The sequence below is a fragment of the Rhinolophus sinicus genome, linkage group LG11 (genome assembly GCF_036562045.2).
Source record: "Rhinolophus sinicus isolate RSC01 linkage group LG11, ASM3656204v1, whole genome shotgun sequence".
Taxonomy (NCBI): domain Eukaryota; kingdom Metazoa; phylum Chordata; class Mammalia; order Chiroptera; family Rhinolophidae; genus Rhinolophus; species Rhinolophus sinicus.
In genome coordinates this window covers 73,067,154-73,093,749 of record NC_133760.1, presented here as the reverse complement: position 1 = coordinate 73,093,749, position 26,596 = coordinate 73,067,154, and the positions used below count along the sequence as shown (strand labels likewise).

The following is a 26,596-nucleotide window of genomic DNA, read 5'->3' as shown; positions in this document are numbered from 1 at the left end:
CTATCTTTCAAATACACCCCCAAATACTTCATATCCTATGTGAAGTTGTTTTTGTTTTATTTTTTTCTTTGGGTTTTAGATTTTGTTTGTTTGTTTGTTTGTTTTTTAACTAATCTAGTAGTTGAAACACAATATTTCCTGGACCAGCACCTGCCCTATACAATGACAACATGCTCCTGGGCTTCTTTGCAGCTGCACAGGATCCGTTCACTCTGTTCCTTATACCTAGAAATTTAAGACTTTTTCATCGTAGCAAAGAAAAAGGGAGAGTCAGAGATTGAGTTCCAGTAAGCACTGAGGTTTATTTTCAAATCAGCATTTCCTTCCTGTTGTATGAAGATCTTTTCTACCTTCATGATTGTTCATAAAATGTGTGTGTGTGTGTGTTTTTCTCTGTTAGTATGTATGGGGTGAAATTTCACAGATGGAAAGTCATGCCTTAGCTAGGGAGATTTGCCTTATATAACATTTCTACTTTATCGAATGAACCTATATTTATACTCTTCAAATAAAAAGAGAAGAAAAATAGAAACTCTATGAATAGGACTAGGAAGCAAGCAGTGTTGTGTTTGAACAGTGAGAAAATTCAAGGAAATATTCCATTTGAGATCTAAAGGCAACCACTCTAGTCATATGATTTCCGGAGAAATGACAAAAAGGGAAAAATTGAGTGGATATTAATAACATTTGGTTTATAATGTATTATTTTTTAAAATTACGCACACTTCGCAAACTATTTTGATATTTCTTAATAAATTGGGAAGATGGATGGATGGATGGATAGATAGATAGATAGATAGATAGATAGATAGATAGATTGACATATGTATTCATTCTACTTATCAGTCTGAATTTAACCAAATTGAGCCACGTTTTTGGTACTGAGTGCATGCCAGAATTTAAGTATTTTGCATGAAACCTTTGGATGATATTTGAGATTACAGCTTCAAGAACCAACAATTGAATCTCTTATGAAGAGTTGGTCCTCCACTCAATATGATCTTTAACATATGGCAAAGATTGTAATTGTAGCCAAGTATTTTTGGTTAGTATGTGCAAATTTAGAATTAACATTTTATGTGAATGACACCTCCATATTGTACATTTTAACAAATGTGAGGAGGAAAGGGAGCAATAAACGAGAAATTTGGCAGATGTCCAGGGTGAAAAGGATCAGAAAGAAACTGGAGTGACTCTACATGGCAACGTAAGAGAAAGAGGGAAAAGTTACAAGAAATATGGGAAAAGCTTCCCTTCAATTAACAAAGTTCAAATCTGCTCATTCTTATTACATACAACTTTTTGATAGTCATTCTTTTAGATAGACTTTTAGGATAGACGCTCTCCTCTCTCCTGTTTTCTTCTATCTTTTAAGAATTCCATATTTATCTTATTTAACCTTAGAGGACCCTGTAGTCTTTAAATCAATTTTATTTTAATATTGAAAATAATGTTTCTGTGAAAACAAAACCACGGCTCCATAATATTGTAGTGTAAGACTTTGGGAAACGGATTTTTAAAGACTGGAGACATAATAATAAATTCTGAAGAAAAAAAGAAAGAATAGAATATATACTACTGCTGGGCGTGGCATAAATTTAAGACTAGGGAGTCAGGGAAATGCAGTATGCTTTTATATGGAATATAAAGAATAAAATACCAACTGGTACACAAGTTGCCTAGGATAGAAACAATTAATAAAAGATGCCAGTATTGTAGGCAATATTTTACTAAACGATCATTTAGCCACAGCAAGTGTCACTTCTCATTATAAAGCTTTCCACGCTAAGTCTTTCCTCCGCTGAGTTTCAGAGAGATGGCTCCTGAGGTATATAATGCTATTTTGCTTCTGGCTATGAGTTTGAATACTAGTTAAAAGATCCTTTGTTAAACAAAGGAAGCAGTTGGTTTTGCCAGAGAAATATTCCCCATCCCAAGCAGATTTTGTGCCCAATTTACAACTTTGTGGATAGGAGTTACCCATTTCCATTTCTCAGGGTCCTTCCTAAAGGAGAGACAAAATGGACACTGTAAGAAGAGATGTAAATCACAGTGTATTTTTCATGATTCTTTAACATATTCAAACTAGTAAAGTGTGCTTAAAACATTACAAACATGAACAGCAGTTCAATCTTTAAAAGGGGAGGAGAGCAGGGAGAAAACCAGAAAGGGTGATATGCACAGAACCAAGGGATGTTGTGGAAAGAGTCATGGTGTCATTTGGGGAGCTGCCCAGGGCTCAGGCTGTCATTACAGATTTTCCCAAGACAGCCCGGATGACGTTAAACCCCCTGTCGGTTCCGTTCTCCTGTGCCCTCTCACCATCTCCCCCTTGCCTTAGCTTCACAGCAGCAGAGCTTAGAAACCATCTTAATTTGCTAGAACGTGAGAAAGCTCTGGCTTTCTACCCACCAGTGAAAAGATGAGAGATGATGTCCCAACTAAGGAACAATTCCTTTTCCCTTCCGCGTCTCCATGATCATTGCAGGACTGACCAGTCATGTCTAATTGTGAAGGAATTTCTTGATTGTGAAGGAATTTTGGATAAACAAATATGGTAGCGGTAAATAATAACTGTAATTGCATTTGATACAGATTAGCATAGCTTTGTGACATCAAACCACCCTGTGCGTCTGTTAACCTCCTGGACCTTATGGATCCTCCTGCTTTATATATTTATTTATATTATCATCTTTGTTTACATCCAAAAAGGATTTGCACTGATTCTTTCTCTAGTTGAATCACAGGCACCTCATCAAAAATTGCTGTCCCAAGGAAAGCTACTGTATGAATTGGCCCCAAATGCTTTGATCAAGTCCCTCAGATTCAATTTTCTCACCGCCTTTAGATGCAGCCCTTCTGAGTACATAAATACCCCCCATTTCTACCAGTACCACATGCTATCTGAACTTACCAGCCTATATCTTGCTGGAGTCTGCCTGAGCTTTGGGGCCACACCACACAGTTTAACCTTTAATTCTCTCTAATAATGGTGTGCTAGGCTTGCTTACTCTGTGACATGGTGAGCCTAGACTATTAAAAAAGTTATTACTAAATACTAATTTTAAAAAAAATCTCTTGGAGAGAGGCACAAAAGCTATATGATGAATTCATCTTGCTATTTTATTTCATGTATTTATAGTTTAAAATTTTATTTTTATTACATGGACTCAATGCTTGTCTTCTCTGGCCATAACAAATAGTTGAGCTTTCTTTACTTTCCCTTTGAGAAACACTTTCTGGATCTTAATTGCTAGACATTAACATCAAATTCCTTTTCTGAAAAGCTGCTTGTGTGTGTGCGTGTACGGGGAGGGTGTATGTGTTTTACACTTCTCCAGGGCCAACTGCATAATCGGTGCAAAGGGGAAAAAGATGTTTATCAAATAAGACAACATGCTCGACATGAACCATGGCACACATAAAAATTGGCTCATGTGCACACAGTGTGGTATAAAAAGTTGTTCTTCCAATTCTAGTGACATGTCCCTGTGGTAAGAAAGGTCTCGGCCCTTTTTGTTCGCCTTGTAAATTCCTTTAGTCTTGACTACCTCCTTACGAACACCATCTTCAGACTATGGTTTAACTCCCCCAGTGGACGACAGCATTCCAGTCCTCGGGTTATTATTATTTTTTACTATAAATTAATACTGTCATTCTGATGCCAAAGCCTTGTGGGAATTTTAGTTACGGTGAATTAGTTCACCCACAAACACTAAAAAGGATGAGTAACTGGGTCACCAAAGCAGAGGACCAGAGCCTGGAAAGAGATCACCAAAGGCAGGGCCAGTCAGCATAGCTCGCTGTCACCCTCACCAGCCTTTCCTGGGCCAATTCCTCAACAACTTCCATCTCCATATTGACAAGCAAATGTTTTCCCACAAAACAATGATCACCCTTCAAGACATAATGTATCCACAATTACTCCTAAACTCCCTTGAGTCTAGATTCTAATTCCTGAGCTCCTCTGAGCACTGTTTCAAAGGACTAAACTCTCAGAGAGCTGAGGACCCCAGAGCCCCACAGAGAATAGGGGTAACCAGAGCTGTACAAATGCAGCTGGGTAACTTCTGAAATAATATGATCAAAAGGCCTGCATCCCTAAGAATAAACTCTTAGGAGAACTGTAAATCAGTAAGGTAGAGAAAATGTATTCATTCAGCTAATATTTATTAACAGCCTGCTTTGTGCTGGTGAGACACAAAATAGAGCAACTCCTGGTTAGAGTCTGATGTCAGCAGGGCAGGTGGGGAGTGAGAAAAATAAGTGCATTAATAAATTAGAAAATATCATGTGTTAATAAGTACTGTGCAGGTAATCAAACGGGAATGTGTTACAGAGAATAGTAAGGCGAGAATAAAACCACTATGGATAAGGTGGCAGGAAAGTAACTTCTGGAATGGAGACACTTAAGACTCAAGCTGAATAATTATGACCTGGGGACTGCCCATGTGACAGAAAGCCAGATGGCCAGTGTGGCCAGGGGACAGTGAGCTTGGAGGAAGGAGGTGTGAAATATAGGCAGGAACTAAGTGACAAAGGCCCACAGAGACAAAAGTGAAGAGTTTGGATTTATTTTCATTTCAAGTCCATTAAAAGGTGAAGCAAAGCAGCAACTGTCCAATCTCCATTTTTAAAACCATTAACACTGGCTGCTATGTTGGCATGAATTGTAAAGTGGTAACTGGCAAAGAGAGATCAGGTAAGAAGCTATTTCCATGGCTCTGGAAAGAAATGATGGGTTGGATTATTCTGGGAAAATGGAGGCTGAGGAAAGAGACCCAAATAGGATATAATTTGGTTTGGTGAGAGTAGCTGAGAAATGGGACACTGGGGCTGAGAATAGAGTGGCTCTTTCAATTTTTTTTTTTTTGTTTTAAATATTTCTTAGATTTTTTTTTCTTTTTCTTTTTCTTTTTTTAATTGGGGAAGGGGAACAGGACTTTATTGGGGAACAGTGTGTACTTCCAGGACCTTTTTTTCCAAGTCAAGTTGTTGTCCTTTCAGTCTTAGTTGTGGAGGGCGCAGCTCAGCTCCAGGACCAGTTGCCGTTTCTACTTGCAGGGGGCGCAGCCCACCAACCCTTGTGGGAGTCGAACTGGCAACCTTGTGGTTGAGAGGATGCACTCCAACCAACTGAGCCATCCGGGAGCTCAGCGGCAGCTCAGCTCAAAGTGCCGTGTTCAATTTTAGTTGTAGGGGGTGCTGCCCACCATCCCTTGCGGGATTCGAGGAATTGAACTGGCAACCTTGTGGTTGAGAGCCCACTGGCCCATGTGGGAATCGAACCGGCAGCCTTCGGAGGTAGGAGCACGGAGCTCTAACCGCCTGAGCCACCGGGCCGGCCGTCAATTTTGATATGAGCAGTTGGGCGGTTTTCTGTTCCATTTAGTTAGAGGTGATGGACTAAGGGAGGAACAGATTTGAGGGTGGGCAGAGGGATGTGGAGAAATAAGAGTTCTTTTTTGGCTAACTTAACTCTTAATTGGCTTTTAAATATCCAGAGATATGAATAATCAGACCAGACCACAGAAGATCTGAGTCTGGTTTTCCAGATAGACATCAGGACTGCCAATGTGAATTAGGGTGTCACCACCTCGTCGATAGTATCTTTAACCAAGGGATCAGATGAAATCACAGTGGGAGAGAGTTTGTATGGAGAACATGAGAGGACTCTAGTTTGAGATCTAAATTACTCCAAGATTTAGAAATCAGATAAGGGAAAAGGAGCTGGAAAAGAAGATCGCTAGGGGAATTTGCTAATACTGAAGCCAATAAAAAGTGTTTCAAAGAGAGAGAAGTCAAGTAACCACATACAAATGAGAGCTTGAGTAAGATTATCATGGCTAAATGGCCATTGGATTTCATAAGTGAAGGTTAATGGGACCTTGGAAAGTTTATTTTTAAGTGATTATACCTGATGAAAGGAATGTGATGTACCACTTCTACTTAGATTTTATAACTGATCCAATGTTGAAAAAAAAATTAAGTGAAAAGTGTGTTATCTAGACTATAAGATTCAGCATGGAAATAATTATGATTGAATAAATGTAAAGAATTATGCCATAGTATAGAAAGGACAAATTGAAGAGTTATCATTACATCATCTCACTTAAAAAATTGTTCAATCAAAAACATTTCAAATGTTAGAATCAATTTCTGTAAGGTTAAAAGATAATTTTTTATATTCATATATTTGTAATTTCTGGCTTATTAAAGTCTTAAGCCATGTATATTGTACTCATGATGTAGAGATAGGTTGCTCCCAAAAAATAATTTGGCTTAAAGCAAGAAGATATTTGTAGCAGGTGGAAATAAATTTGTGTGACTTAAAACAATATATTTTTTTCCTCCAATGCAGGTATGGTGACATGGTACCTAAAACCATAGCAGGGAAGATTTTTGGATCCATCTGTTCTCTGAGTGGGGTCTTGGTCATCGCTCTACCTGTTCCAGTAATTGTATCCAACTTCAGTCGAATCTACCACCAAAATCAACGAGCAGACAAACGGAGAGCACAGAAGGTGTGTACTCAGCTCTGTGAAGCCACGATTTAGCATCTCTCATGTTTTATACTGAGCTTTAAAATCCCTTACTGGCTATTCAATGTTCTTATTTTGGTCGATAGTTGCATCAGTCAGCACAAGCTAGGTTGTACTACAGAAAAAGAGAACCTTAATATCTCAGTGGCTTAAAACATCAAGGAATATTTCTCAATCATACCACATGTCCATTACAGGTCCAGTGATGGAAACTCCATCTTGACAATGTACTTCTGCAATCATTTAAGCAGGGGTGAAAGGACATGATGATGAATCACACATGACTTTAAAACCTCCTCTTGGGAGAGGGCCAAGTCACTTCCATCCCTTATTGCACTAGCCAAAGCAGGTCATGTAGCCATGTGTAACTTCAAAGTGGGAAGGGAAATATAATCACACTCTACAACCAGAGGCAGAAAGAAATAAATATCTAGTGAACAACACTAATGACAGTAGCAAAACCAAAGATAGATTCTTGGCAAGTTTTATCAGAATCAGATTTCTAGAACTGATTCATTTCATCTCTGTCCATCAGGAGTCAAGCTGGTTCTAGTAGACAAAGGCTATTAAAAGGGCACCAAAATGTGTCTCAGATATTTTATGTAATTGACACAGGAAGTAGGAGAAACCTGATCACTTGTAGCTGAGTGCTATTCCTGGCCCAGCAGGTTACTGTTTCTCTGAACTTCACACCAGTTAATTAGTTCCTCTAAGACTGAGCAGGACATGTACTCATCTGCAAAATGGGGAACACAATGCCTACCTCATATAAAATTAAAGTTATATGCAAGTGCATATAATCTATATAAGCATTTCATAACATTAACAATTTTCACATTTAATGATGGCTTACTAAGTGTCAGGTATTAATTTAGTGTTTTTCAAAAAATAACTCATAAAATCTTCACAACAAGTATAGGAGTTAGTTATCATTGTTATTCCTATTTTGTAGAGGAGAATCCTAAGGTACCTAGAAATTGATAAATTCTAAGGTCCCATACTTAATAAATTGGAGAATCATGATTCAATCCAAGCCAATCTGGCTCACAGGTTCATACACATAAACACTATGGTAGACTGTCTCTCAGAAAAACTGACTGTTGGCTCACTTCCCTCCCACATTCTTTGTGAAAATAGACACCTTGAGAGCCAGGGCCCTTGTTGATTAGATATAATTCTGGAAATTTCCTTTGCAATTTCCTCAGGACGCTAAAGTTAGATTCTAGTATTCTTCATGACACTATGTTGTTGTCCTTTAAGGACAGATCCACTTTTTTTTTTAATATCCAGAAACCATTCACAACCATCACCAAAGTGGGTGCACAACCTGGATAATGTCGATAACTATAAAATATCATGACATTTTCGAGTAGTTCATAACGGGTCTTGTGGGTAATTTCAGAACAGGTTTTAAGTATGTTTTTGAACAATGTCAGTCTCTTTAGTAAAGCATAAAATCTCATGAAGTAACTCTGGAAAGTTCAAGTTGATCAATATAGTCAGACGGCATATTTTTCTGAGAACTTGTTCAAGTCCATTGTCCTAGATTCTCTTCCTTTAGCAAAGATTCACACTTTCAACTTTATAGTTTCTGCTTTACAGAATCTCCCAGTTTTGGACAAGTACTTAGTCTTTAACTAACTATTGTAGAGGATGGTAAATGGTTCAGTTACCATGAACATATAGAACTGCTAATCCAATTACCAGAGGGGAGGGTCAGAGAATGGCACCCTCTGGCAGTCATAGTCTCACGCAGGGCACAGCACTGGGAGGCAGAGATGGAGGAATTTCCACCAGGGACTTTCCTGCACCACAACATGGCTCCGTCCACACATTAAAATCCCACTACTGGTCACACTGACACACTGTATGAAATAACAGAAATCTTAAGAAAACATTAGCTCCCCAGCGCCCATCAATCTCCATTCTAGAAATTCCTTCTTTAATATAAAAACCACCTGTAAATCATTTTCTCAATGCCAAAAAAGACAAGCTACCTATGTGAAAACTGTAGGAAGTACAAATCTGACTTTCAAATAAACCAATCTCCAAAATATCTATATTTTCCAAGCTTTGTCATCTGTAACGAGCAAATCAACAAAGTCATAAAATATTTTAGAAGCCTCTTTTGCTGCTTACATAAAGTTAGAATGCAAAAAATTTTAAATGTGATGTTAAATCAGTACATTAAATTGAAAAGTATGTTTTATGAATGCTTTTTAGTATCTTTAGACTATCTCTTATATTTTAAGTCTGTGCCATAAAATAATGAATTTTGCATATCATGACGACTAGAAAAATTGGTTTAATAAAGTCAAATATAATAATCTAATGTGATACGTCCAGGAAATAGTCTCTGACCAATGAACTGAACATAGCCATCTAAGAAAGAACAGTGGGTATGGAACTAAATAACCTACCAAGGGTTCGTTCTATTTTCCTTCCAGGAGATTAAAAAAAAAATAAAGGCAGAATAAACATTCATTAGGCTAAGATATTTTAGATTTGTCTGAAACTTGGTGATTTGACAAATATCAGAGTTATACAACAATAACCACCTAACTCAGTCAAGCAAGAAGCCCATTCAGTAAAAACATCAATCAAGCTAAATAATAATATCACAAAATGATTTTTCAGACCAGATTTTGTGGTGTTTAGTCCTGTTGCCAACTCCAAGCTTAAAGAAAAACATGAAATATATACAACAGGCATTTAAAAATATTTCCATCATCACGCAGGGATATTTTCTGTCTTCTAGGCTCCTCCCACTAGCAAGCACTCTTCCTGCTTTCATTACTTGTCCCCATCCTTTAAAGGGAACTCATCATTTACCCAGTTTCTATCAATCCTTGATAAATTCTTAACAAAACACTGACATATAGGTGAATCTAGACTTCAACTGTGCCGTCTCTCCCCTAACCCCATCATTGGTAATTATATTCTAATAGATGTATTTATTCACTCAGTTATTTGAATCATATCTATTGAATAGAATGTATTAGTCAAAAGGAAGCTAAATTGATGCAATGGCAGGTAGTAGGGCTGATATTTTGAAGCATGGCCCACCCTGTTTTAAAATACAAATCAAACCACTTAGTCATCTGCATATTTATAAGGCTAATTGGTGAATAATTATTATGTACAATAGTAATAGTAATTACAGTTATAATTTTAAAATGCTAATAGCAACAGCAACAGCCCTCCCTCTCTAGAGTTTCTGGTATGTCCCAGTTGCTTTAATCTGTTATTTATATTTTCACAATTAACTTGCAAAGGAAGTGTCATTATTTCCATTTTACAGATGACTTGCTCATGTTCACGCACCTATTGATTAAAGTCTAAAACAAGAAAATTTTGGCATTCCTAGAACAATGAATCTTTAGGGATTTTTCTATATAAGTAATTCTAATTACAGTGAGCCAGTGTACAGACAATGTACAATGTAAGTGAACCTTTTTACTTTTCACATGAAGATGTTGACTTTGACACAAAAAGATGTTTATCAATATTCAGTCTGCCACTTCTCACAGTCTACGATGATGGTTCTCAAACTTTAGATTAATTACAATCATCTGAACAGCTTGTGAAAAATGAAAATTGCTGGACTCTACCCTAAAGCATCAAATTGAGTAGTTTTGGAGTAGAGCCTGAAAATTTCTATTTCCAACACGTTCCCAGGTGACACTGATACTGCTGGTCTGGGGACCACACTTTAAGAACCGTTGCCTATACATTCAGCAATGTTCACATGAAATAATATTTTTACAGAATTGTAGAATAATTAAAAGGCAAAAAAAAAAAAAAAAAAAGATCCTTGCTGGGACATGAGAATAATCTCTTTTAGATTATCCACTATTAAAAGAATATCACCCAGACCCTACCTCAAATCTCTGTGGATAACCTAGTGATTTTTGATTTGTGTGTGGTTTAATATATTCCCCCAGCATAAACACCCGTAAGAGTCTGGGAATTACATACTTCTCAATATCCACTCTCCATTTCAGCCTTATTGAATTACTTACCTCTGCTCTTAAGTCTCCATTCCACCCCCGCACTCGTAATGTAGCCACCTGGCAAACTCATACCCAGGGTTTAAGGCTTAATTCAAATATCACACAGTTTATGAAAAATTTTCTGAATGGTATGGACACCATTAGTTGCTCCTTCTTCTCCTCCCCCGCAATATTCCACACACTTTATTTACCATGTATTTACCTTATATTGGTCCTCGGCCCCATTGTCCTGAGTACAGTGCCTGATGTAAAATAGGCACTTAATATTTGTGTAATGACTGAAAAAATGAAGAACGAGATCTTGTTCACCTTGACATGTCCTCCATGTCAAAGCTTCCTAGATTAGGACATACATTCATAGGACCAGGTGGAAACAATATCGGGAAGCATAATTTTGTCTTTGGTACCCTCGCACATCTTCTCTCATTCTCACCCCTTCCCACTTCCAGTCCTCTGTTGCCCTCTCATTTCACTGACCTTTCCGCTGACCCTTTCCGTGTCCCTTCCACTGCACCACACCCCAGCACTCGTTCTGCCCAGCCCTGACATCTCCAGGATTAACCAGGCTCCAGAGCTGGGAATCTTCACTTTCTTCCACGGACTTCCTTCCTCTCTCCCTTTTTATCATTATTTGGCACTAACTTGTCCTATTTCGAGGGGAGTAGTTTGCTTTAGCAAATGGAAACATTCCAATAAGTTCCTTAAATTTTTAAAAGCTGATAAAGCTTCATATGCTACCCCCACCTGAGGCATTTTACTAAACCTTAAAAAGTAACAAGTGTAAGTAAAATTTCTAGAATAAATGTTACAGGATGCATGTGGTCTGAAATTTGAGGAGTAAGGAATTGCCTCAGATTATAAGAGAAAAGGCCTTTTGTACCTCATTAAAAAGGCTGCCTGGGATACCTTTATTTTTCAAAAGTATTGAAAACATTTTGTGATTTGGTAAGAAGACAGTCTAATAACTTCTCTCAATCTACTTCATAATTCATTTAGAAGATGGACCCCATTTAAGGAAGTTGCTACCTCGATGGTTTTTTGACTTATACATCTTTCTCTGATTGGCTCTCCAGCCTCTGTTCTAGAAAATGCATTGTACAGTCTATATAATGTCATTTGGTGCAACTGAAAAACAATTGACTTGCTAAAAAACACTGTATGTTTTTCTCTGAATGTTACACAATAAAAGAGTTCCATGTCACATTAGTTTGAGAAAAATTGCGTACTGTAGCTCCCTTTTGTCTTCACAATGATCACCCACACTGTGCTCTTGTGAGGAATCCAACCTCGGAGAAACCTGTTTAACTTCTCAGCATTTCCCAAACTTTTCTTGACTGCAGAACCAGTTGTTTGTTTCATTTGGTTAGTTTGGATTTTACCCACAACACTTACTAGCTCCTTGCAAACAACTCTGATTTGAAGCATTAAGAAAAAAACTGAATTTATGAAGAATTGGGATGCATAGGGAAAATGTGTTTATGAGACAAGTTTTCTTTTTTCCCAATAGCATCAATATTTGTCAAGGCTATAGATAAACAATTTGAAAATAATCGCAAAGGTATTTTTTTACACTGACAATATAAACCTTGTTTTTCAATTAAAATTTTGGAAGCTTCCTATTTTCCATATAGGCTAAATATTTACTGAAACCTTACTCTAATGTCCATAATATTTGCTGGTACTTGACCATGCAAGAAGTTGTACTTCCTACAGGGCTGGGGGTTGGGGGCTGGAAAGAATACATTTCCTCTTAGTAGTGAATGGTATTCTTTTAACCCCCCAATTACACAGACATAGTTGTCAAGATTGTCATATAGAGGGGGCCAGAAGTAAAGTGATTTTCTAAAATATCTTTGTAAAAGAATTTCCCTCAATTCCCTACTGGAAACAAAGATGTAATCACAAGTCATAAAGGCTAGCGTTCAGCAGACATTTGCTGTGGTTCTCCACAAGACCATTTAAACCAAATAACTCCTAGTACTGTAACAAAATGAAAGAAAAGGTGTGATTGAAATTGAGATGGGAGGCAAGAAGGAAGGAAAGAAAGAAGGGGGGAGAGAGGGAGAGAGGAAAAAGAAGGGAGGGAGGGAAAGAGGGGAGAGAGGTAGTGAGGGAATGAAGGGAGAGGAAGGGAACCAAAAAGGCATTGAATGTTTCAGGAGACCAATGAGACTTTAGGACTGAAATTTCAATAATAACCCCTTTTTTGGGAAACCAAATGTGTATGTAAGTTACTTGTTTCTGAATTTCTAAGTCAATTCTTCAATTCTCAGTCATTTCCAAATGTGCTTTTTGCTTGCCATTCTTTTATTGAGTCTAGCCGGAAATCCTGGCTGCTCATCACAGCTTTTGAAGTTAAAAATTTTCTACTTTCCAACTTCATTGTCTGGTTGTCTCCATATTTTGAGTGATGTAAACATTATACTGCCAACAAAGAGTAAAATTTGTCTATTTTTCCCATCACTTATAAATATGATTTTTGTACAAAGTATTATTTTAACCTAGAATCAGCACGTGGAAAGAATAAATTCACAGAGGAAGAGAAGTGTTGCTAAAGCCAGATGATATCTTAATGCTGTTTTGAGAGCTTCAAATGTCTCGGTGTTACTCTTAAATGCTGTAGGTGAACAGGCATCTTGACATAACAACTTTAGAGGGAAGTTTGGTGAAACCTGTCAAACAAAATACGCACACACACACACACACACACACACACACACACACCCCTTTTGATCCAGGAACAATTCTGCTTCTAGAAATCTGTCTTGCAGATAAGCTCATTATGATGTTCAAAGCAGGCAGCATTGCTTGTAGGAGCAAAAAGTGCTTTAAAAATTAATTGTAGATGTCTGGCTAAATAAATGATGCTTCATTCATACAGTGGTATGTTATACATCCATAACAAATGATGTGGCTATGTAGATATGAAAGGAGTTACAAGCTGATAACAGCTGAATGCAAAAGTGTGCAGCAGATTCTCTGAACTGGGTAAAAATATATGTGCATATACATATGTCTATATATACTTGCTTTGATGTGCCTAGAAAACTTCTGGCAGGACTCTCTAGAAATGTAATCAGTACTTGACTCTGAAGCATAGGAGTAGGGCAGGCAGCTCCAGATCCAGAGAGACTGGCTTGTTTTTCCCTCATGTACATAGTATGACAATTTCTATCACATGGATACATTCATTGTTCATTTTTAAAATCTAGATGATTTTTAACTGTCACTAAAAAGAATATTCCAGGACTACAAACTAAAAATAGTACTTTTCTGGATTGTTTAGAAAGGGAAAAGAAGGCGACTTTGTAGGATAATTTTGCAAAAACGGTCTGATCTAAGACATCCCAGTTGCTTTCTTACATACAGATGTTAGATAGAGTCACATAAATACAATGGTCACCAAAACAGTGGTCTCGAGGAAGTGAAAACCAGACTCATTCTATGACAGTCTGGAGCAGATACACGACAGCAGTGATAAAGTAGAATGGAATACAGGAAATCTGGCTAAATGGGCAGTCTCTCAGTAATATCACTTTGGTGACTTCACTGTCACCGAGCAATTAAAGTGACCACCGAACTAAACCCTCTAAATTGAAAAGCATTCTCTATACATAAAAGCTTTAAAAATTTAAAATAATGTTATGAATCTCTCCAGAGTGATTCATTATGTTCATTTCAACAAATTGAAGAGTGAAATAGAAATCAGGTAAGCCTGCTTTTGTGTGGATCTGTGCCAATACCAAGTGGATAAATTTAGGGATTTTTTTAGGAACCCATATTGTTCAGCACAGAGTCTACATTGACCAATATAGCAAAATGATTGCAAAAACATTTTATATTTGAAGGCACAGATGCAGTTGAATAGGATTTTTGGGTTTGTTTGTTTTCGTTTTGTTTAAAGGAGGGAAGGAAGAAAGAAAAAAAAGGCAATTGGTTCTTGGAACTTAATTCCTACTTTTAAAAAGGACATTACTTTAAAAGGAGTGGGCAGCTGGTCTGCTGAGTCTTCATTTCATTAAGATACTGGGATAAGTGAAAATATAAGTAAAGTAATACTGCAATTTTCCTTTTAACACAATTGACAGAAACAATAAGGAAATAACTTGATTTTACTGTAAAGACTTAATTACAATTCTTAAATGCATAACCCAGCTCCAAAATAGTTCATTGATCTTACCAAAATATGTTAACTAAAATAAAAAATTCATACGATGAAAATTTAATTGTCAATAGTTACATGTGAAAAACTGGCTTTTTTTTTTTTAAAGAATGTATTCTGACATTGGATTAGAGAAGAGTTCATGCACTGTTTTGAGAAAACAATTCATAACTATTAACAGGACATTCATTTTTCTTCTATAGAAAGCCAGACTTGCCAGAATCCGGGCAGCCAAAAGCGGAAGTGCAAATGCGTACATGCAGAGCAAACGGAATGGTTTACTCAGCAATCAACTGCAGGTACAGTCAAGCACTTCACTTTTTTTTAATGTTCAATTTATTGATGAATATTACATCAATTAGTTCTTCTTAACCATATCATTGTATTGTGAGTAATTATGAAATTGGCTACTGAAACAACAAAAGCATCATTTTTAATAACCTCACCCTATACAATCTTATTGGTGGTAGCAGGTTAGAAACTGGGCTATGAAATATTGCCAGTAAATCATGATTCTCAAAACATGATTGGGCAATATTTCTACGCTGTCTTACGCAAACATGGTGTGATATTATGATTTATAATAAGAAGTATATATTTGGTCTTCCTCTGGTTTCTGCCATCCTGTGGAATTTCCTAAGTAAAAGGATGTCTTTTGTTACGTTAATAAGGTGACTTTTGGACCACACCTAAGGTTGAGGGCTGGTTGCCAGGGGAACTGTCCTGAACGGGAGGTGGCTATCAAGATAGCAGCCTCACACAGGTTTGTCTCTTTCCACAATGTTAGACTTTATTAGAATAAAGCCATGGATCTAGTCCTACTAACTCCATTTACTGCGGGCATTAACCAAGGCTCTGGCCAGAGGATCATCTCCAATAGTCAAGGGAGAGCGGTTTCATGCAAGAGGATTACCCAGGTTTGTAAGCAATAGGGTTAGGCAAGGTGAACAATCTTATGAAAGGATGAGAGAGAGAGCTCGTGTTCAATGAGAGTCCGTTTGGCGTGGGGGTGCAAAGCATCAGGCATCGGGCCCAGGAGGTGAGGCTTCAAGCTCTCTGTCTGGGATGAGCGCAGGTGCAGCCGTCAGTTTGTCGGTTGTGGCCTGAGTGAGAAGCCATCAGAGAGCTCTGATCTTATGCTGGAGACTGGGTGCAGTGCCCCCATCTGCAGTCCGATAAAGCAGCCCAGGTGGTCACTCTGCACCCTGAGTCTGGAGTTACCTGATCAGGGTGTTCACTGGGTACACCTTTCACGTGATGCTCTGGCATGACTGTCACTTTGTGACTGCCCTAGCTGTCAGAATTATTAGAGTCCGTTTTCTGTTCATAATTAATGCTCTATACAGAACCAACGAAGTGATTAGAAGGTTGGAACTTTTAGTCTCAGCCCTGAACCTCCTGGGAAGGAAGAGGGGCTGGAGATTAAGTTCAGTCATCAAAGGCCACTGATTTAATCAGTCGTGCTTAGGTAATGAAGCCTCTATAAAAACCCCAAAGGAGGGCTTTGGAGAGGTTCCTGGTTCGTGAACACGTGGAGATTTGGGAGAGTGGCGCATTCAGGGAGCATGGAAGCTTGTGGCTCCTTTTTGCGTACCTTGTCCTATGTATCTCTTCCATGTCGCTGTTCCTGAGTTATATTATATCCTTTTATAATAAATTACTAACCTAGTAAGTAAAATGTTTCCCTGAATTCTGTGAACCTCTAGCAAATTAACAAACTCAAGAAGGGGGTCAAGGAGATCTCTGATTTATAACCAGTTGGTCAGAAGCACAGGTAACAACTCGCAGCTGGCTTCTAAAGTCCAAGGTCAGGGTTGTTAGAACATCCATCTATAGCTGATTGGTTCAAGCACAGGTGATAATCTAAGATTGCGACTGGATGGGGGCAGGCTTGTAGGACTGAGTCCTTAACCTGTGTATATGAGGCTGTCTCTGGTTAGATAGTGTCCAAATTGAGCTGAATTGTAGGATCCCTGACTAGTGTCAAGAGCACTGCTTGGTGGTATGGGGGAAGCTCTCTGCCACTCTGGAATTGGGCCAAGAACCCTTTTTACATGGGAAAAGTCAACAATTCTCAACGATTGAAATACCTAATTATATTTTATTTTTTTATTTCAAAATTAATTGTGTTCCTTAAAGTTCATTTGGGTGGAGGTAGAGGGTAATGTGTCTTGTTTTACCTTTTTTTTTTTTGATTGAGGAATATTGGGGAACAGTGTGTATTTCCAGGACCCATTAGCTCCAAGTCAAGTCGTTGCTTTCAATCTAGTTGTGGAGGGCGCAGCTCACTGGCCCATGTGGGAATCAAACTGGCGACCTTGATGTTATGAGCACTGAGCTCTAACCACTGAGCCAACTAGCTGCCCCTTGTTTTACTTTTTAATGGAGAGGGTACACCATTTAGTGTTATAAAGGTCACACAATATGAAATACAATTTGAGAAACCACTTTTACCTCATAACTTTCTTTTACTATTCGGGATTCTAATAATCTTTACTTAGAAAATAGCTTTTATTTAGGTAAGCATGATGGAGGTTTCAGTATTATCTAAATATTAGATTACATTTTATTATCCAAAAATAATGGCTCTCAGGCTTTCACAGGTAATTGGTGGTTGAATGAGTAGAAGAGATTTAAATTTTCAGTTCAGGGAAGGAAGTCTATAAGATCAATCCACTAATCTGATGAAAACTTAAAAGCAACTGCTCATTTGTTCCTTTCTAGTTAAAAAAAAAAATGCTGCCATTTATTCTCAGGAAATAGGCCAGATCTCTCTTTGGAAACGTGTAGTTAGGATCTCATTGTTTGCAAATAAAATAGAAATCACTTCTACCTTCTCTGTGTTAATAGTCCTCTGAGGATGAGCAGGCCTTTGTTAGCAAATCCGGCTCCAGCTTCGAAACCCAGCACCACCACCTGCTTCACTGCCTGGAAAAAACCACGGTAAGGAAACAGCATGACTGCCTGCCCCGGTACTAACACAGCAATGCATTGGTTTTGGGGAATACTCAGTGCTTTCAAGCAGGATTTCACTGTCTGTATTACTGGAAAAATATACATACATACGAGTACATACATACATACATAATACATACCCCACAGTAATTAAATTACCTTGAAAGACTGTAGTGACATTTCAACTTGGAAAGTACTTTAGAGACTTACTTAAAATGCTTTTATCCTGAGTGGTTATCTTCACTTTAAGTCTAAAATATCAGTTTAGAGCAGATGGGAAGTTGTTTTCCAACAGCCCACTGAAAGTCCTATAGAATATCATTTTTTGCCTGATTCTTAAAATGCTGATTAAAGAGAAAAATAATAATAATAATAATGAAGTTCAAGTATTCCTGACACCTGGATAGAAAGAATATCAATAACAATAACAAAAAATAGAGAATGACTGAATGTAAGTATTTCTTTCATTCACGGGTTTAATGAACAGAGATAGATAATAAAACTACCTGTTACCATAAGAAAAATTACACATTTAGTCACTGGCATATCTTTTACTATGCATTTCTCCATTTATAAGCTTCCAGTTGGACCTTCTCTTTAGCAAAGTTTTCTAGCTAGGTTGTCAAAAGGTGTTGTAATCGAATGAAAGCCCGAGCTGCTCACCTCATGACAACCAGCAAATTAAGTGACAAAGATTTCGGGCAAGGAAAGCAACTCTATTTCCAAAGCCAGCAAGCCAAGAAGATGGTGGACTAGTGTCTTTAAAAAAACATCTTGAAAATGCACAGAATTCAGGCTTCTTTTAGGTCAGGGTAAGGGGAAAATGGGAGGGGTTTGAGGTCAGAGAGTGATTGATGACCACAGACATCTGGACATCAGCAAGCGTCCAAGGGGGATGATGAAACTTCTTTGGTTTTTAGTCAACAAACTCCGATCGTTGCGATCCCAGTCATGAGGTTTCTATAAATCTTGATAAACAATCATTATTTTTGTGTGTATACCTTTCTTATCTCCTTGGGGAGGTAGTTGTGAGCAGGAAGGTCGTTTCAGTAATTCCAAGGGTATAGTTAGGTCCCTTTAATGATCACATGTCTATGTGCAGGACTAAAACGTGCTAACCGACAGGTTATGGGAACTGGGCAGGTTCGAGCAAGATGGAGTCACAGACTGACTATTTTACTCTATTGCAGAGTCACAGTCTATGATCACAGAGCAAAACAAAACTTGCACCATATTTGGATCAAGTCCTCTCATTCACTCACTGCAGATGTATATTTGCATTATCATTTCCAATATATTGCCCGTACATTTATTCATTTACCTATATAGTCATTCATTCAACAAATATGTATTACTTGAGTGGCAGGAACAGCAATGGGACCACCGTGGAATGAGACAAAGAGGGCAGAGCCAGAGTGCTCAGAATAAGGCAAGTCTTCCTCCAGGAAGGAGGAACTGGAGTTGAGACCCGCAGGATGACTAGGTCCTAGTCACGCAAAGAAATGAAGGGGCTAAAAGTAAGGAAGGCTCGAACTTGGCCTAAGGAGACATGAAGGAATTTGAAGGTGGTCGGAAGGAAAGAGTGTAGCACAGCACAAGAGGAGACAGAGAGAAAGGTAGCAGCTAATAATGCTAGGTTTTGGAGGCATGTGCAAAATTTTGATCGTTATCTCAAATGGAAAGTTATTTGAGCGTTTTAAACAGGGAAATTACATGATTGTAGCTGCATTTTTAAATAAAGATACAAATAGGTCTGTAAATTATTAGGACATTTACTGAACTTTAAATAAAATTAATAATAGATTGTATTTCTCCCCATCTTTTCCTTTGTTTTTATTTTCATTTTTCACTATTTTACCATTTAGGGCTTTAAAAACAAACAAACAATAATTATTTAACACCAATTGATATAGTTTAAATGGAGCTACCTACAAAAATATATGGTAACCAGCAATGGAATGACTTCTTTAATTCTAGTCCTTGATGAGAAAAATTAGAATCTCATGCATTATGACTTGTATTACGTGTGTGAAGTATGCATTGCAAGAGAAGAAAACAGAGTGTGAATTTTTAGTGAACTATATTTTTTATAAATTTTAATATTTAACATAAAATTCTGTCTTGTCTAATCATGTTTCTCTGGACTTCAAATGGTACAATGTTAAATTTCATTTACTTCAAGATGCTATCTCAGCAAAGAAATGACAAAATGAGTAACTGAAACAATCTATTTCCTATTAGCCAGTGAATTGCTTCAAGTGTTTTACTAACATTTTTCCTCGAAAATAAGACTGAGCCGGACAATCAGCTCTAATGCATCTTTTGGAGCAAAATTAATGTAAGACCCAGTCTTATTTTAACATAAGACCGGGTATAATATAATATAATATAATATAATATAATATAATATAATGTAAGACCGGGTCTTATATAATATAAGACCGAGTCTTATATTAATTTTTGCTCCAAAAGACATATTAGAGCTGATTGTCCGGCTAGGTCTTATTTTCGAGAAAACACGGTAATATAGATAACCCCCATATAACACAGCACTTCCATAACACGGTTTCGCTCTAACACAGTTCAGGAATCGGGGCAAAGCCTCGTACAACACAGCATCCTAGAACACCGTTTCACTCTAACAAGGTTGGAGAATTAGAGAAATCCCCGAACAACATGGAGAGTAATAAGAGCTTTTAAGAGCAAAAGATATGTCATTTGAAATTTCTCATTCAAGCATGGATGTCGTATCTGCGGATTTGACTGCAGAATTTTAAAATTTATTAGAATTTTAAATCCATTTTGTTCACGGAGTATTAAGTTCAGAGGATGAAGATACCTTGTCAAAAAGAAAACGCCTTCGGTTAATGGTGCTTAGTAGTGATGACGAAGAAAACATTATTTAATACATATTAATATGTTATATTTTTGGTGAAAGTTGCTTTAATAAAGATATTCCTCTTAATTATAAAAATATAATAGTATGTTTTTAATTTTTGGAACCTCACCCCCTTTTTTGTACTAGTTCTTTGTTTCATATAACACGGATTCGCATAACACGGCATTTTTTTTAGGAACCTAACAACCGTGTTATACAGGGGTTATCTGTACTTTAGGATAAGAGATAGTTAAATGGAATTCGGCATGTGCAAAGCCTCCTCGTATAAGACGATTCCACCAACACAAAGAAAAAAAGTAGCCATTGAAGTCATTCTTAGTAGTTCAAACCAAAAATGTTTTCCCTTATGTTTCTGAGGTAAAAGTCTTGCATAGGCATTTTAGGAGACAATTCTTTTTAAAACATTTTAAAAGCACATTTTACACTGTGTTTCTCTAAGATGTGATGTAGGAAATGATGTGCGTTGCTGTTCACTTCTTCGCTAGAATTCTGAATACAGACAGAGATCATGAATACAGCCAGTGTTGTATCAAAAAGATGGGAAAGGAGACCTGAAAGGTTCAGTGCTAAGTTTTAACCTTCTGAGTCAAATATAAAGTAACACATTTTGCACATAGACATATTGTACTTATTTATCAAATAAGTCATATTTTTATCTCTACTGAGAATTTTATGGAAGCATCAAAAGAAATGTGTCTTGGGTATCTCATTTTCTAATTAAAAAAAGTTTTCAATCCCATGTGAAAATATTTGCTAATATGTAACAGACAATCTAACTTTGGACATTTGATTAAAATAGTCTCTTTTCCATAATTTCAATCTGTTTAAAAAAATGAAAGTCAATGTGAATTTACACATTCCTGTGGACTCTATCTATATTCATTTTCAAGGTTTTTTTTTTTTAAATCTTATAACATACAGATTTGATTTTTAAATTAATAAATGATATTTCAAGATAAAATTAGCCTATAAGTAGATAGTAAATCAGCTTGCCTATGTCAGTCTCAAGGTCTAACTGGAGAGATTTTATTTTCTCACAAACGCCAGTAGGAGGTGACTTTGGCATTCTAATCTTAATGAAAATGGTATTAGTTACCCACTGGCTAGTCTAAATGTACATGGACGTTTCTGAGTTTTAAAAATAAAGCAAATCCGTTTCCTTTTTAAAAGTTAAAGTGTGTTCCTGTCTTTCTTCACATTTTCTTATGCCTATGGAACAGAATCACGAGTTTGTGGATGAACAAGTCTTTGAAGAAAGCTGCATGGAAGTCGCAACTGTTAATCGTCCTTCAAGTCACAGCCCCTCTCTCTCTTCACAACAAGGAGTCACCAGCACTTGCTGTTCACGACGACACAAAAAAACTTTCCGCATCCCAAACGCCAACGTGTCTGGAAGCCACCGAGGCAGTGTGCAAGAACTCAGTACAATTCAGATCAGATGTGTGGAGAGAACCCCGCTGTCTAACAGGTACCTGAGATTAATCTGTGTGTGGACACACACGTGTGCTGGTCCTCAAAGTGCATCTCTACCTGCGGTCATGTTGCTCCCTCCGTGGCATCTAAATCCTAACTGCTAGGGTTTATAGTGAGATAAAATTTAGTCTGCAACAAGTAGGACAATGGATATACTGTAATAGTCATTAAGAGTCAAAAGCAGTAGTTCTATCCGTATTAAAAGGGCAGAAAGAAGATAAGATGGTCGGTCAGGCATGCATAAATGTATTTCTACCTCTTCAACTCCACAACTATTTCTAATTTGAGCAGATACCTCTATACTCAGGAGCCCCTTAGGTGAACACAAATAGGCTGAAACGATAGTCAACACAACTAAAGGAAAACATTAAATTGACATTGATATGATTGAAAACTATTCAATGGCACCTAAAAATAGATCAACCCAGTCAATGGGACAGTGAAAAATAAAACTATGCCCATGTAAATCTTTTGAATCAATATACAATTTTGAGCATAAAACTATCTCTAATTCAAAGAAAGATAAGGGAAATGCTAAAATTGTTTACCCCTGGTGAGTTTATGGACAAATTAAGTTAAATTTTTCTATTGCTGTTTTCCCTTTGTTTCTCTTTATGTGCTACTTGTTTTTACAAGTCATTAAAAAACTCAGTTTTTGCCAAAATAATTTTACTTTGTTCTTCAAATTAAGTAGCTTACAGTTTTAGATTAACAACCATTAATTCAGTGCTACTTCTTTGTTAGCATCCAACAATCTTTGTGGAAAACCTGGATGAGGTTCTGAATTCGGGCCATGTTGATTTACATAAATCTGATGTCTCTGGGACCAGAATATTAAATGTTGGAGCAATGAACAGTTTCTGTCTCGAAGATATTATACCATTCCAAAACAGAAAATGAAGAAGTGTTTTGAAAGAAAATCTCAAGACATAAACATTTAAATTAAGTTTTCCATGAAAAGGGAATATTTTGACGTTCCTGTGTGTCCCCTCCTTGCTCCTTTCCCCTTTTACCTGTCCCCACTTAGACTATATCACTCACGCAAGAATAGCATTTGAGAAAGTCTGTAAGTATTAGTGATGTCTAAATTTTGGGGGCTCTTAACATTTGGCTGGCACTAAGTTGAGAGCTTTCAGGGTACCATATGTCCCAAAGAGACAGGATAGTAAAATGATTCTGGGGTCAAGGAGTTAAGGTATATCCACAGGATATAGCCTTTTCCTAATGGTATCTCAGGCCTTTCAGAGCTTCTGTCTTAGAGAAATACTATTTTACTTTGCTCAACCCAGGGCCTCCAAAACTTACCTGATCTTCTTTCTTGCTTTTATATAGAAAACACTTGATTTAAGAAGCACTCATAGAACCAAGTTCAGCTGACTTTTAGACATTTATTTAATATGAATGACCTGACCTATGTTCACTTTAACATATATTAAGGTTTGATGCCTCATCTTTTTAAATCATGGTGATTGTTCTTAGACATTTAAAATGTTACCTATAAATGTAAAAATATGTATTCCTCAGTTGTAGGGGAAAAAATATTGTAAGTAAACAACTTACCTTCTTAAATCTATTTTTTCCTCATCAGCCGATCCAGTTTAAATGCCAAAATGGAAGAGTGTGTTAAACTAAACTGTGAACAACCTTATGTGACTACAGCAATAATAAGCATCCCAACACCTCCAGTAACCACCCCCGAAGGAGATGACAGGCCAGAATCTCCTGAGTACTCAGGAGGAAACATTGTCAGAGTGTCTGCTTTGTAAGACAATTGGAATCAGGTCGAAAGAGAATTTGAGCCCTGGTTGTGGAAAGAATCCCAATGTGGAAAAAAGAAGAAACAATGAACCTTTTGCAGATGAAAACATCAAAGTGAGAAGGTTGGTAGTAAAACAAAACAAAACAAAAAAACAAAGCTTCTAAACTAGAGGATGGAAATACAACCACCAAATGGCATTTCTGGACGGAGTTCGACCTGTTCGACAGAGGTATATAGTTTGTGGCCCGTTGACTTTGCAAATGAGCACAATGAAATGCCACCTATTGATGCTTCTTATGACCAGGACTCTTTTTTAATAAAATAAATAAAATAAATCTTTGAACCTAATGTTCCAGTTGAATGCAAAACAAAACAAAAAAAAATATGGAAAACATTTTGATACAAATTTTTCCTGTTAAAACCATAAACATTGGCTATGATGAAGATTATTGCATATTAAAAAAATAAAAAGTCATGCAACACATTTGTATTGACTGAAGGAAACCATCATCATGCATGCTTTGGAGCAGTGATCTCAGTTTCCTTATGTTGTCTTCAGAATAGGCATGATAAACTATAATTGTAGAAAGGGGGGATTTCTGTGCACTTACAACAAGCGATTGTTCATGTTCCATGGTGAGCTGTGCAAATAAACTCCTTTTAGAACTCTAGCATTTCTCATAGGAAAGCTCCATAGTACATCTAAAGTGTTCCGATAGTTCTGTATCAATTATCAGTTTACCTTGCACCTAGATACTGTTACAACTGCAATAATTCAGTGTACACCTGTTGTATCAGGAATCAGGATTTTTTGTTGTTGTACTTTCCAGATCTTCATAAGTACAGTAACAGCCACATTCATAGAAAAATTTCTAGTGTGGCCAGGTTTTAGATAACTTTTTATCCAAATCTCTTGTGTCATAAACGTTTTTCAGTAATATTCTTTGGTCTGCTGTGTTCCCGTGGCAATGCATTACTTGTTCCTCTGTTTCTATAGCACCTTTCTATTGGTTTATCGTCATCAATTGGACTAACAATTTGTAGTGCAAATGACTTTCCTACTTTTGTATTCCCCCCAAAACTATAAGTAGACTGTCATCGTCAATCCCCTTGTCAAAAATTGGGAAAAAGGAGTTGACACCTAAGAATTATCTCTAGCCTCTTTGCTGTCTTGGGAAAGTCCAGATACTGAATACACATACCACTGTATGTTTTGTGAAGAGTTGGCTGGGACTAATATCACAGGATCAATTATCCCAGAATCTCACTCAATGTATTATTTATTTTGCTTTAGATCTCAAATACATTGTGAGAATCATCTGAATTGAAATGCAGAGATAAACTGGAGTGCTTTATGTAACAGTATTTGTTGAAAGTACGCTTTCTATACCGTTGGGGAAGGAGGCACAAATTTATTTCAGAAAGGAGCAATTTTCTCCACGAAATCAGGAGTCAGGAGTTTAATGATGCAAAGTTGATCTTTATGTACATTTAAGTGAAAAGTCTTCGTACCTTTTCACCTTTAAAATTTATCAGCAGACATGTCTGCATGTGACAGTGTAAAAAAGTTTTATGTCAAATGAAAAGTTTTGTTCATTCCAAGCCACCAGTGTGAGGAATAAAGTTTAGCTTTCATACATGGAAAGAGTTTAATAATTATCCCTCTACTATAGAGATTTTAAAATGCTTATCATAATTTATCATAAAAGAAATTAATCCAACCATTTTCAAGTAAAGCCAGAAATTCTTGCTTTTTGTTTCTAGAACAACTTCTAGAACAATGCTGTACACACAGTAGATTTTAATAAACATTTGCTGAGTAAAAGTAAGATGAACTCCACTATCGGGAAGAACTGGCTTTATTTCTAGTACATCTTTTTAAAAATTACTAACCTTCCTAGAGTGTGAATATTAACAATTATATTAACACCTGCCTCATGTCACTTTATGCTTCTAGAGCAAATATATAGTAAAACTTCTTTGATAGCATTTGCTGGAAAACTTTTTTAAAAAGTAGACTAAAGAAAACACAATCAGGAATACTTAGGTCTTCTGATTCGCCATGAGAAGTTCTATTTTTCATGTTCTAAATATTACATTTTAAAATAATGCAATTAGATTATTTCAATTGACAATTCTGCCTCCCTTTCAACCTATCATTTATCCAAAACTATTACTTTCTTTAGACTTTTGGAAAAAAAAACTTTTTGGTGTTTTAGGTGATTTAAAAATATACCGTGTTGGTGGTGGATGACTATTGATGACTGTGTTAAGTGCATCTGTATTGTAAATGAAATGTAATTATTTCTGTGTACCATATGGAGTAACCAAGGTCATTTGTTTTTGACAATTTTGTTCGAAATCCATATATCTTATTTCAGAGGATAGCATAATATCTGCATTATGCTGGAAAAAATAGACCTTTGGAGAATACTTAAATAAAACACGTGCATGCTTGAACAGGACAACAACTGTTATCCTTTGTTCTTTGGCTTTCTTATTTTCTAAAATCTAGGATGTGTCACACTTCTGATACATATTTGAGAGAACTCTGTAACATGTACAAACTCAAAAGAACCTGTCAATTGTGAGTAACACTTAAATCTAGTCTAAACCAGTGGAGATAGCATCTTTCTGCCAACAATGGGAAATCAGACAGAGACTTTAATAGAAAAGATAATATCCTTTAAAGATAAAAGTGTGCCACTGCTTTCAATGCTAATTTTTGGAAATATCTTGACAACTTCATATGTACTAATTATGATAATTTAAGTATATCACAAGGGTTTTATT

The 26,596-nt window shown here is 36.8% G+C and overlaps 1 protein-coding gene across 2 annotated transcripts in view; it reads left to right on the top strand.

Annotated features, from left to right (window-relative positions):
- KCND2 (potassium voltage-gated channel subfamily D member 2) overlaps positions 1-26,280 on the top strand; it is a 461,104-nt gene extending 434,824 nt beyond the window's left edge. For both annotated transcript variants that reach the window (XM_019751676.2, XM_074315675.1), the window contains 5 exons: positions 6,362-6,524; positions 14,921-15,016; positions 17,568-17,660; positions 21,792-22,039; positions 23,633-26,280. In XM_019751676.2, the coding sequence (XP_019607235.1) occupies positions 6,362-6,524; positions 14,921-15,016; positions 17,568-17,660; positions 21,792-22,039; positions 23,633-23,810 (778 nt within the window). In that variant the 3' untranslated portion in view covers positions 23,811-26,280. The remainder of the gene's footprint in view (positions 1-6,361; positions 6,525-14,920; positions 15,017-17,567; positions 17,661-21,791; positions 22,040-23,632) is intronic.
- The last annotated feature ends 316 nt before the right edge of the window (positions 26,281-26,596 follow it).